General features: G+C 26.8%; 2 protein-coding genes across 4 annotated transcripts; one reads left to right on the forward strand and one right to left on the reverse strand.

Moving 5' to 3' along the window:
* The first annotated feature begins 212 nt into the window (after positions 1 to 212).
* LOC100651834 (transmembrane protein 245) lies at positions 213 to 7,750 on the forward strand. 2 transcript variants are annotated; one of them, XM_003395437.4, is made up of 11 exons: positions 213 to 1,033; positions 1,124 to 2,053; positions 2,126 to 2,290; positions 2,359 to 2,557; positions 2,645 to 2,829; positions 2,914 to 3,014; positions 3,104 to 3,121; positions 3,199 to 3,501; positions 3,588 to 5,020; positions 5,098 to 5,212; positions 5,693 to 7,750. In XM_003395437.4, exons 1-9 carry the CDS (start codon positions 518 to 520, stop codon positions 3,769 to 3,771), a joined length of 2,601 nt encoding a protein of 866 aa, XP_003395485.1. In that variant the 5' UTR covers positions 213 to 517; the 3' UTR covers positions 3,772 to 5,020; positions 5,098 to 5,212; positions 5,693 to 7,750. The 2 variants fall into 2 exon arrangements, with proteins under 2 accessions (XP_003395485.1, XP_012163917.1); XM_012308527.3 differs by lacking the exons at positions 3,104 to 3,121; positions 5,098 to 5,212; positions 5,693 to 7,750 and having other exon boundaries at positions 214 to 1,033; positions 3,588 to 3,823.
* On the reverse strand, positions 3,373 to 13,277 carry LOC100649878 (beta-mannosidase). 2 transcript variants are annotated; one of them, XM_048406003.1, is made up of 16 exons: positions 13,144 to 13,277; positions 12,937 to 13,057; positions 12,675 to 12,790; positions 11,888 to 12,535; positions 9,874 to 10,854; positions 9,475 to 9,796; positions 8,069 to 8,098; positions 7,841 to 7,987; positions 7,601 to 7,749; positions 7,319 to 7,524; positions 7,010 to 7,253; positions 6,205 to 6,931; positions 5,707 to 6,135; positions 5,420 to 5,631; positions 5,116 to 5,337; positions 3,373 to 5,045 (listed from the first exon to the last, which is right to left on the reverse strand). In XM_048406003.1, the coding sequence occupies exons 2-16, from the start codon at positions 13,025 to 13,027 to the stop codon at positions 4,797 to 4,799; spliced, it is 4,773 nt and encodes a 1,590-aa protein (XP_048261960.1). In that variant the 5' UTR covers positions 13,028 to 13,057; positions 13,144 to 13,277; the 3' UTR covers positions 3,373 to 4,796. The 2 variants fall into 2 exon arrangements, with proteins under 2 accessions (XP_048261960.1, XP_048261959.1); XM_048406002.1 differs by having other exon boundaries at positions 12,937 to 13,254.
* Positions 13,278 to 13,439: the final 162 nt, after the last annotated feature.

Genomic DNA, 13,439 nt, shown 5'->3' on the forward strand with positions numbered 1-13,439 from the left:
GCATATATAAAAATTATGATGCATTGAATTATGATATTAACATTTTATATTCTATGATGTAATTAATTAAATTGCGAAGAATAAATTTCTGGAGTTTGTAATTTATTTTAACAATCTTTTAACATGTCATTTCATTTCATTAATTTGGCTGATAATTTATGTTTATAAGTAAATTATCTTTTTTTTTAAATAGAGAAAAAAACAAGTTTTATTTATTCTGATTTCAGTCATTTCACTCTTTTATTGACATTAATTGATATACCATAGTGTATATACATACATACATACATACATACATATGTACATATGGGATACTGCACGATGCACGACTACTCACTAATCACTACTGCACAATACCAGTATACAGTATTTGTTACTTCTTACAGTAAACTTTACTCTTATTACTATTTTCCTATTCAGTATAATTTTTTTACTTTTCTTAACAAAATATTAAGTAGTAACAGAATTCAAAATTAAATAATAAGCGCTCTAATAGTGAATTGATTACGTATTCACAATGGATAGTACACGGTCGCCTATGGATAACCTCTTTAACATGCTGTCCGGCTTCAGTGCGGGTCATGAAAAAGCCTTAAAACAAGGCATTTATAATGCCGTGGCACTGTTCTTTTTGTGTCTAGTTTCAGCAGCGGGGTTTGGATTATATATTATATTGAGACCTTTTGTAAAACCTCTAATTTGGGCTCTATTATGTGGCTCTGTTCTATTCCCTTTCAAATATTCGTTAACTACGATGGTACAGTCATGGTTTGAAAAAACGGAAGCGTCTCATACTCCTTTAGTAATAAATTTAATAGTGCTGCCTGTACAAATAGTAGACAAAGTATCTGACAGTATAGGATCATTTTTATGGAAACGCATTAAGTACATTATCAGTGCATTTTTGTTGGCTGCAATACCTTTAACTATATATCATTACATACCTACTATATTAAGTTGTCTTATATGGAGAATATGTCTAATTTTTAGTACTATTTTTGGATTTTTTATAACAACATGCAACACGTTTACGGTAACTTTTAACTATTTAAAAAATGCTTAATAAGAAATATATTTCATTATATATCGGTAATGATCAATAATAGTAATGTAATTTTTACAGATTGCTGTTATACTTATTGGATATTTATCTGTGTTGTATATTTATTGGACACCGAATAATTCCATACATTTCCGTTATACCTCATTTGTTATATGGTTCATGATTAGTTTATATGTTTCAAACATATTAGGTGCTTATCAAATTATTGTATTTATAACACTACAGATACTATACTTGATAGGATTTATTTATGAGGTAATAGGCATTGTGGAAAACCAAGAATTAGAAAATAAACAAATGACATTCATGGAAGCAATATGCTTTGCATTAACAAATAACTTAATTATAAATATACAACATGATTCATTTCCTTCATTTCCTAAAAGTGAAAAAGTAGAAAATATCAGTAAAGAGAACATGGATGACAAGATAAGTGAAGAAGACAAAGAAACAAAAGTTAGAAAATTCTCCAACAAGTCAATGTCATTGGATGCAACTAATAAAGGGGTAATGAAGAGACTGCAATCACCTAGTATACCATTACGTGATCGTTATTTGTTAAGAAGATTGAAAACAGAATTACGAATGTCTATAGATATAGAAAGTGATAAGGTTGATACTGACAAATACATGTATGGTGCATTATATGCTTGCATTGGTATGCTTCTTTGGAAACATAGGTGGATGATATACATTTTAATTATTCCTATAGCCTTTTATATTATTAAACAACTTGGAAGTTATTTTGGAGTAGGAAAGATGATTGAAAAACAATGCAACATTATTATACAAATTATAAAAACATGGTGTATAGAAAGACATCAAGCTCTCTTACCAGTTAATGTTAGAGGTTTATATAAAATTGGAATCATGGTTGATAAAAAATTAACAAAAGCCTTGAAAGCTTCAGTTGATTCTGTAGTAACAATTGCTGTGATTTTTGGCCTACTTATATTTACTACTTGTACCTCTATTTTTATAACTATACAGGTACAATGAAACTATAATAAATGCTACCTTATACATCCTATAAATGATTATAAATTATTATGCTTTTCCTAGGTTTATACAGAAGGTATGCATCTTATTCATATTACTGGAGAGATACTCAATTCATCTTTAATGAATAATTCAGACATTGATTGGTTACCTGAAGAATGGGAAGATTCAGTTAATAGTGTGTTAGATAATGCTTACACATATGGACGAAGTGCTATTTCTGACGGAGTGAGATATATGTGTATATTTATAATTACTAAATATATTTCAATACTAATATGTAATATATGATGTAGGTAAAAGGATTGGTAAAAGATTTAGATACTGCAAAGGCTGAACAGTTGGAAAAGAAAGTTTTAGAACTTTGGGATAGACTTTATCAAGCATGGATGATGTCTAATGAAAGTCCTGATTTAATTGGACCTACTGTAGATGTTACAGCAGCTTATTCAGTGTGGGAAAGCTTCAAAGAAAGTTTTGGCAAAACACCTTTACGTAAGATTTCATATTTAAAATTAAATGCAATTAAATGCAGCAGTATCCAGATTTATTCAGTGTGTTTGTTCTTCTTTTTTTATGTAGAACTGTTTAACATGACCAACATACAAAACTTTGTAAAAGAAAATATTGGGATTTGTATGTCAGTGTTGGACTCCATTTGGAGCATAGTGAAGGGAAATATGTCTGTGATATTAACAATTTTTACAGAATTATTTTATGTTATACTTATGAGTGGATCAGCAGTACTTAACTTCACTCTCAGTATGGTAATCAATTAATTACAAAAAACGCGTATATATTTTGAAAATATTTAGAATATATATTTTATGTAATAAAAATTTCATTTTAAGGTGGTGTTTTTTACAACGCTTTTTTACCTCCTTAGTTCTAGTGAAAAAACATACAAACCTATTGAGTTAACTACAGTATTTAGTCCTATTAATTGTCACAGGTAAATGTTTATATTTTATAATACATCAATATATTTTGTATTAATTGTAATATAAATTATTTTGAAAAATTAATTTTTTTATTTATAAGCACTTTCCATGTTGAGGGGTATGTATATATTGAATTATAAAAATATATGCTATTACATATTTTGGCAAAAAAGCCTAACATCTTATCTTTTGTAGGTTTGCTGTAGCATTACAAGAAGCAGTAATTGGAGTATTTGCTGCAACGTTTAAACTTGCTTCTTTCTTTGGCATGTGGACATGGTTTACACATAATTTGTTCCAAGTAAAAATGATTTATTTACCATCAGCTTTTGCAACAATACTCGGTGCCGTGCCATTTTTGGATGCATATTTTGCTTGCATCCCAGCTACTTTGGAACTTTGGTTTACTCAAGGATCTATGACTGCTATTCTGTTTTTCATGTTTCATTTTCTTCCTTGCAATATTGTTGTAACTGAATTCTACAAAGAAATTAAGGGGTACTATAATCTTTAAAAATTGCAATAAAAATATATTTATTTAAATACATATAACTACATTTATATTAATCGCTTTTTTACTTTAGGGGTGGACATCCGTATCTGACAGGTCTTTCCATAGTAGGTGGTGTCTTTTGCTTAGGCGTAGAAGGTGCCATTTTTGGTCCCTTATTGCTATGCTGTATAATGGTAGCAATTAATCTAAGTCGTCGTTATCTACATTCGCCATCAGAAGAAGTTATACCCGCGTATGCACAAATTAAACAGTAATAGGGAAGTTGTTAATAATACTTATATAATACTTGTAATACTTATTATTCAATAGTTGAACAAAAATTAACAGATCTTGGTAGGTTAACTTTTAAAAATATAGGCAATGGTGAATCTTAACATCTAACAAGTGCTTTAAATGAAGTTTAAAAACGATCAAACATAAGTCATATTTATATATGTTTAACGTTCATATATAGTATAAAAAAAATAACTTTTATCTTTATGAAAAATTTTAACACACAATACTATTTACAAAATAAGATATCTTTATCTAGTCTTTAAAAAAGATAGTTTACTATAACATGTAATTTTTGTTACATGTACATATATTTATGGAATAATTGCTTGTATATTTTATTATTTTTTGATGAATTTTTTACATGAAAGTGTTTTGCTAATAATATATTTAAAAAAGATTCAGTAAACAAATCTCAGCTTACGCTTATTAGCATTGTAAGTGCGTTATTGCATCAATTCAATAAATTATTTTTCCGTAGTTTTTAAGATTAAATACTAGAATTTAATAGAAAAAGAAAGTAAACGTACTATTTTAAAATTATTAACTCCTGATATTACTGATTAATAGAAAAATAACAAATATATAATAATGTTTAATTATATATATTCTTCTTAATAATCTAATTATATTAATTATATATACTTTCTTTAATAATATTGTTTATTATACATATTGTATACATTGATTTCATGTTTCATTGTGATAATGTACTAACTTCAATATTTATGTTATATTTTGTTATAAAAAGCCATTGTATAATTTTCAATAGTAACCAATAAAAAATTGTCCAAAATTAGAGACAAATTTATAAGTTAACAAAGCAAAATGTCAAATTTAATGTATTTAATAATTAGTATACTTCTAATTATTCTGGTTATTCTTATTGGATTCGAAATTTATTTACATCGCGAGACATATTTTCCACGAAGGACTTGAAATTTAATATTACAAAGGTAAACAATCATTATTTAAATAGAATCAGAGTTACCAGTATTAGACGAATTTAATAAATACCAGAAAGTGTAGTAACTTTTAAAGATTTTCTTAGCACTTCTGGTGTGATAAATTCACATGCATGGAAAGTAACATTTTTCTTATTTTCAAACATATGGAAACCATTTTCTGAGAAACGACCACAAATATTACCAGCTTCTAGCCATACAAAAAGTGCTATATTATTTGTTATTAATTCAAGTTCAATATCTGAATAATTAAAATATCTTCCAGGTAAATAATTATCATTTACTTTTACCTAAAATGAAATATTTCATATTAAACAAAAATGCATAACATTTCTTTTGTAGATCCAAGGATAAACTTACAGAAACATTTGCAATTGGTAATGCAATATTCTTCAGAGCATTCCTTGGATATATGTAATTTCTTGGTGCTATTAGAATTCCAGTTTTGTTTCTCAAGGTGAGTGTTGTAATACAATTGCTTTTAGTACTAAAGTTAGATTGACATTCATTAAGTGTTGTAGAATTTAAAATCCATGAATATTCTAGTAAACTATTATGAACTTTAGTTACTGTATTTGCTTCCTATTCAAAAGAAATGTTGATTGCAAGGTTTTAATATAAAAGCATTTCTTTTATTTGCTAAGTATTTTTGTCATATACTTACAATAATTATGTTAGGATAAACATACGATTGTACAGGTTTTATGCTATTCCATGCATAAAGATTCACTTCTAAAGTAGCATTTTTTATTGAATATGTCATATCAGAGACAATATAGATTAAAAGCTGCATATTATTGATATAGTATGTAACTATAATAGGTGCAAAAAATTCCATAGCATAGTAATGAAGCATTTTCCATCGTCCATCAAAATCTAAATAAATAAGATTATTAGTGGCATCAAAATAAATTTAAATATTACATCCTATTTTCAGTAATCATCATCTACCTATGGAAGACCAAGATGGAGCTTGCCAAACATCATTTAATTGCCAATATAAAGCACCCATTGTCATTCCCTCTCCTATTTCGTTTAAATCCGACTTTGATTGCCGATAAAACTCTGTTTGTATTTTTACCGACACAGCCTGATTAATTTGGCTTAAATATATATAATTTTCAAATCTTTTTAGACTATCTTGAGTATCAGGTAATTTTAAATTTTTTGAAATAAGATTCTTCAAATATACTGTTCCTAATGGTAAATGTTGACGATGTTTAAAGAAATTGCTGTCTATATCTAAATCAGTAATAGTTCTTGTAACCGGCAACATAGTATAAATTGACGGTAGCGATTGAAACCCATATTCAGATGAAAATCTTGCACGAGGATATTGCTTCATATCCCATCCATTATTAAAATAGTTGTAATAATGAACTAAAATATTATTATATTACACCTGCTTTCAAATACAAACTGTTTCTATAGTGAAAAAATATATTTTACCATCTCCAAATAACTTCGAATATGGATCTTTTCCAATATAATTATATTTCTCTGTATACAATCCATTACTAGGACTAGATATTACAAAAGGTCGTGTGGAATCAAGTTGTTCCACTTCTTTCTTAATTAAGTCTACATAAAGTTTGATATAATCAGTTTTATATATTTGTTTAGTTCCAGTTCCATACCAATTTCCATATAGAGCTGCTTCATTTTCATTATTTCCAGCCCAGAGAACAATACTAGGATGATTTTTTAATCTTTGTACATTTTGTATTACTTCCTTCTTAACTGATTCAAGAAAGTCTTTTGTAGTAGGATACATTCCACACGCAAACATGAAATCTTGCCAAATCATGATTCCATATTCATCAGCTATATTATAAAATAATTCGGATTCATAAAGTCCACCTCCCCATACTCTAAGCATATTCATGTTTGCTTCTTTGGCAGATCTTAGTAAGTGTTTAATTGTATCTGTCTTAGTAGTTAACTCAGGAAAAATACTAGCTGGAATGAAATTACTACCCTTCGCAAATATTGGAATATTATTTATCTGAAAATAAAAGCTTAATCCTTGTTTCAGAGTCTTTTGTACAAGCTCTACTGTTCTAAAACCAATGCGTATAGTTTTCTGCTTAACATTAGTAGAAGTAGCTGCAGTTACAGTTAATGAGTAAAGAGTTTGATTGCCATAACCATTCGGCCACCATTCATGTACAAGGTTCTATGTAAAAATATTATTTTATTAAAAGCATATATTGGTCAAATATTAGTAAATTATATGTCACTATTGGGAACGTACTGTAGGTACTTTAAGAAGTATAGTACTTTTTGTGTCTATTTGTAAATTAACATTGCTGGTATTATGAATATTTGATTGTTCATTAATATTAAGAATAGATGAGATATGACAAGTTGTGTTACTTCGTGAGGTAGTTTCAAGAAATAATGTGATTATAACATTCCAAAATTTTCCTTCTTTATGAATATCTGTTGTAACATCCATAATATAAATTTCATTTATGGGAATTATTTCTACACTTTTCCTAAAATTTTTTTTGATTAATATGTAACGACAAATAATGTAAATAAATAATAAAATTAAACACACCAAATACCCATTGATGGAAAAGCTGGACCCCAATCCCAAGAAAAACTTGCTTGCATTTTTCTTATATAATTTACATGACATTCTCCATTGTAACTATCTGGATTGCATATTGGAGGAATAACATACTTCAATGCTTGTTTATTGTGTAAGGCTTCAGCTATCTTAACAGGGGAAGAAAAAGAAACTTCCAACAAATTTTCCCCTCTCTGAAAAATAGAATATTAATAAATAAATAGAATAAATAATTGTATGATATGAATAAATAAAAAATGAATTGCTTACTTCTAAGTGTTTTGTTACATCAAATGTATATCTTAAAAACATATTTGATGTTTCTCCAACTTTTTGTGCATTTAAAAAGATTCTAGCAAATGTATCTACACCATGGAAAATTAATACTACTTTAGGTGCATTTAATAAAGTATTGTTTACTGCAATGCAAATATTAAAAATTTATTTAAAATTAAGAACACTTGTATAAACATATTAACGTTCTTATACTAAAAAATTTAAAATAATTACCATAAAAACCTTTAGTGTAAGTAACTGATTGATTACCAACCCATCGATTAGTTACATCATTATTTTCATTAAAATTATTTGGTATAATGTGTGCTTTGTTCAAATCTGTATAAATTCCTCCTGGTACAGTTGCAGGAAATATGATTTCTAATAAGATATAATTAATATCATAATTAATAATAATTAATATCATAATAATATTGGAGAATAATTTTAAAAAATTCTTACCATGTTCATGTTTATTGGTCGTAATTTTACCTAAATCAGAAATTCATATATTATTTATTGATAGGATTGATACTACATGATATTACAAGAAAGTTTTATTAGTGTATTTTATATAACATATTTAATACCTATCCATGAACCATCTAAGGTTAGGGACAAAGTGCTGTTAATCAAAAGTAGAATGACTATAAATTGAAAAATTGTTTTCATAATACTTGTTTTACGACAATTCAATGAATTTTTTATATTATATAGAGATTTTGATAAATATTTTTATAAATATTATATATATCTAAGCTCTAATATGTATGTATATAAGTCTAAATTCAACTGAATTCTTATCATGTATATTTGAGATATGTATCTGCTTATCATTATAAGTATTTCTTTCGTTAAATAATCTTGAATATTATTTAATTTTATCTTATATAACCGTGTTTCTTATATCCTGTTATGACGATGAGTATATCTTTTTGATGTAAATGTAATTTCAATACACAATTAATATTTAACTATCTTTATGATTTGTAGTTCTTAACACGTTACTTACAATTAATTTAGAATAAATAATACAAAAGACATAATATAATATTTTATTCACAACGAGAATCATTTGTAGAAAAATACATTTTACTATACAGTATAAATGCTTACAATTGATCTACAAAACTTGATATTACATATTTAATCTCTTATACGTTCCTTTTTATCAAACGCAGTTTTATTTAAGCATTTTAACAAGAATCTTTAATTTATATCATTTAAATTTACTGTGCGAACTGTACAATTAATTACCCACAAAGAAATAAACTGATGTTTTAATAACGTTTCTGATTTTAATCACTACTTTGTTATTTGACAACAAATAGAAAGTAAATGAAAATATTTTATCTTAGTTTTGATCCAAAGTAATAAATATGTTTGTAATAAAAGAATACACACATATACATAAATGTTTACGAAACATGGAATGCTACAATAAACGCAAAAAGAGTTATGTTATGTATTTTATAAGAAATTTGAGGTGTACGTTTCATATTGTTATAATCTTTTTCTGATAGATATGAATGGTATAACAGTACCTTTAAAAGCATGATAGAATATCAATTCTTTTATCAGTGTATATATATGTCATACATACATATACATTTGTTATTTTAAAGATAGCAATAGTACTTGTTAACGTTTTCTTTTTCTACTAGGATATATTTGTCTTTTACTGTCTGAGGAGAATTGTCTTCTATAATCTATATGTGAATGAGTTTGTTCACTAATTGGTCGGAAACAACGAATAGGCGAGTTAGGAATGTTATTGGTTTCATTGCTTGAATATTCTAAAAATATATGATATTGTTAATATATAACCTTGTTTACACCTAATTTAAAGAAAAAATGAGAATAATTACCATTTGACGATTCTTCTTCATGCTGTCTTTGTAAGCAACTATTAACATGATCTTCATAATGTATTCCGTTAGTGGTTTTATATTTTGAACAAACACCACATTCAAGAATTTCAGTATTGTTAATGCTTATTGGTGATGATTCATTTTCCACTATATATAAATCATTTTCATATTCATTATCAGATATATATTGTTCGCATCCAGCAGCATGTGTTTCTATTTTATCACTTGGAAAAGATTTATTACAAATGGGGCAATTTACATTATTTGTGAGATTATTCTCTGTTATCTTCATTTCTCTAGATACAGAAGTACTATCATCCTAAAAAGAATTGAGGCACAAATATATAACATTTTACCTGTATATATTACTAAAAAGAAAGAAAAGGATATGATTACCTCGGACATGTTATCCTCTACTGATGTTGTACACTTGTTTTGTCTATTTAAATCTTGTAATCTTTCTTCATCTTTGTTAGTTTTTTTTAAAGATTTCACGTCTACTATAGTATTCCACTTTTTGGTTTTTCCTTCTTTATGCTTTTCCTCTTCTTCTCTTTGCTTTTCTCTTCTTTGCCTTCCTTCTAATTGTTTTTTATAAAATTCTTCTTTCTTTTTCTTTTGGTCAGCTTCCCTTTTCTCAGCTTCTTCCTTTTCAATTTCATGCCTTTTTCGTTTTTCAAGCTGAAGTTTTTCCAAAGAAACATATACATTGTTTATTCTACTTGAAAAACCTTTCTTTGGTAATGGTTTAGTTTCTGTACTCTCAAATATTGTTTTAACATTGTCGTTAGCATTATCATTTTCTAATTCTATGAGAATGTTTTCATCAGTGAGATTACTACTTTTATTTTTAGATATTAATGTTATTGCATTTTGTTTTTCATTGCTACTATGTGCTAATGGACTGCTAGAAGACATATTAATAACATGTTCTCTCCTTTTAGTAATACTTCTTCTAACATTGTAAGGTACTTTTTTTGGACATAAGGGAATTGATTCAGATGATAAATATTCTTTAGATTCTTTTTTACATTCTGCTTTAAAATTTTCAGTTTCCATATTATCTACTAAGAGACTGCTATCATTGTCTTGGTTTAAATTTTTATTTTTTTCACTGCATCTAGCAGTACATACCATTTTATTTGAACGTAATACCCTGTTTGTATCTTCATGAGACTGAATTTTCTTTTTTTTAATAGTATTTTCATCCTCATCACTGCTAGAATATGTTATATCAGAGAAAGAAGAAAGAATCATAGTTGATTTACGTTTATGAGGTCGTTCATTGCTATGTTTGTTTGTACATTCCATCTGATTTTGATCAGTCTTAATATCTTTTACTAATTTTTTATCCAAGTTATCTTTAGCAAGACCCACCTATAGAAATGTTGAAAGAAGGATTAGAATTATAACAATAAAACTATTCTTTTTTTACAGAAATATGATTTATTCAAGGATTGTAGCTTACAGTTTTAATTACTGTTCTTTCTTTATAAACACTTATAAATACATATGTTTGTATAAATGCAAACTTTACAACTTTTATAAGAAATACCAATCATAATCTTCGATCAGTTTTATATAAAGCATTAATGTTATTTGTTCTCAAATTATCTTATCAGTATATATATAAATAAAAAATATGTAAACTTTGCTAGTAAAGTTATCTTTAATATGTTAGTTAAATTTTATCACAACCATTGTACTGCTAATTGTATGCATAAGAGACAACATCAAATTTAATACTACTTATACCAAAGAGATATTACATTAATAAATAGTTACACATTTTTTATTGAAAAGAATTAAGAGAAATTTATATTAAAATTATGAATATTTTAGGAGAAAACATTATCATCCAAAACATAAATCTGTGCATACAGATAGTTTTTTTTCCATGGCACAATGTTGTATTACGAAGAATTTAACTTATATGTGAAAAAAATAAATATTGGATTGTTCAGAAAGTTCATAGTAAAATTTAATAGAATGAGTTTGATTTCGATTTAATTTAGTCGAATATACATTTATATCATTCCTTATAATGACTGTTTAGATATCTATTAAATAGCTTCATGAATATCATTTTTTGAAGGATATTTTTTTGGGAAATAAACTCCTTTAAATAATTTTTACAGGTTACTAAAGTATTCAATTCCTCGTTATTAAAAAAGTTTTATAAAAGATAGGTTAAATGACAGTGAGATTACAGTATATCCACTGAATAAAATGAATAGAATTGAGCATTCTAGCTAAGAGCCAATATCTCAATCTCATCAAAAACATAGCAGAACTTAATTTCTTTTAGAAATGTTAATTTCAATCAATGAAGTCTCCCGAATAATCCAATATTTTCTTATATTCATTAATGATAGGATCTGTAAGAAATGGATTGGATGGAGGTACCCACCTGAATGGGTGACCCCCATTGAAACTTAGTATCGGTAGTACGGTGCCAACTATGCCACAACTCTGCTGTTTGTTTCAAATAAAAGTTTAATTCAGGCAGTAACTTCTCAAGCGTCTCAGGTGTTTGTGCATCTTTGCATAATCTAAATGGCATGCGATCTTCAACTACTGGCCGATTTGGCTCTTGCAAAGGCACATCATTTTCGCTAACACAAGAATCAAGTGGATTAATTTGCCATCGATCCAATTTTTGATCACATTCAGAATGTGTATCCATTTTTGTTTCTGCGCTATTTATAATATCTGAATCTTGTAAAGAATTTTTTGATTTTAAAGAAATATATTTACTCGTGCTATGAGAATAATTATCTCGGATATTTGAATTGTCTTGTAATCTAATAAATGTATCTTTGCTATCAAATTTTTTCCCTCTGTACATAGGATTTCTTGAATCAGCAATAGCAGTGGCAAGATCAGAATTGCTACATCCATGTGAAGATGTTCTTTCATGTATTGGTGATATATGATTAGGTTTATAAGAGTGTATCGACTGAGTTGCATCATTGTGTTCTTGTATCTCCAATTCTTGTGCTAAATTTGCCTTGAGCATTACCTCGGAGGTACATTCACTAGAAGATTGGATTAATTCCTAAAAACATATTAATATACATATCTTAATTACTTATTGTACATAATATACTATAGTAATATAAATTCTATTATAGCTATAAATATAAACAATTATGTTCAAAATAAACAAAGACTTTATTAAATATGAGTAAATCAACCTTTTGTGTATCTTTTTCATCATTAGCCATATTTGCCATATCCTTAGATTCATTAATAAACCCTAAAATTTCTTTCATATCTTTGTAAGTATACCATGTCTCGTACATTTTCATATCTGAAAATTATTTTATAAAATAACACATTAGCGTCTCTAAAAATTAATAGATAAATGACGAAATTGTTATGATTAAAAGAAAAATAATTAATAAAGTTAATGCTTTTAATAAAAGTATTTTATTAAAAAGAGTAAGATTCAGGTACCTATAAGTTCTCGTTTCATTTCTTCTTCTTCTTCTTCCCTTTCTTTAGATGTGAACATCTCAACTTTATCTCGTTCCATGCTATCTGACATATTTGTAATTTCGCACGTTTAGATCAGAAGCTGTCAACAAAACGTATTTTACGTAAAAAATTGTAATTTAATTGTAAAAAGCTTATAATTTGTAATTTCGAATTTTTCCTCATTACTATTTAATTGTTTTAATAATATCCATTTATAGACAACGATGACGAAAGAATAAAAATTGATGGAAAGAGGCGAATGTATTATATTATATGGATAACCTGAAGATTAGTGACATCGAACCGAAAGAATATATCGATATTGATGATAAGCAATTTCAGATTGTTCGATTTTTAAAATCCATTTACGTGAATAGATAAATAGATTTAGACGTATGTTACTAATGTAATTTATCATATTTTACGAAATTATAAAATAGAGAAAATTTTATTATTAACTGATTTAATGTTAAAATAGTATA

Source organism: Bombus terrestris, chromosome 5 (assembly GCF_910591885.1).
Source record: "Bombus terrestris chromosome 5, iyBomTerr1.2, whole genome shotgun sequence".
Lineage (NCBI taxonomy): Eukaryota > Metazoa > Arthropoda > Insecta > Hymenoptera > Apidae > Bombus > Bombus terrestris.

Coding starts and splice junctions, on each gene's coding strand:
- LOC100651834 (XM_003395437.4), top strand. CDS start 518: ATGGATAGTACACGGTCGCCTATGGATAACCTCTTTAACATGCTGTCC. Junction 2,830..2,913: donor TTAACTTCACTCTCAGTATG/GTAATCAATTAA, acceptor TTTCATTTTAAG/GTGGTGTTTTTTACAACGCT. Junction 3,502..3,587: donor TTCTACAAAGAAATTAAGGG/GTACTATAATCT, acceptor TTTTTACTTTAG/GGGTGGACATCCGTATCTGA.
- LOC100649878 (XM_048406003.1), bottom strand. CDS start 13,027: ATGTCAGATAGCATGGAACGAGATAAAGTTGAGATGTTCACATCTAAA. Junction 10,855..11,887: donor AATGGGGGTCACCCATTCAG/GTGGGTACCTCC, acceptor ACATTTCTATAG/GTGGGTCTTGCTAAAGATAA. Junction 7,750..7,840: donor TTACACTAAAGGTTTTTATG/GTAATTATTTTA, acceptor TTTGCATTGCAG/TAAACAATACTTTATTAAAT.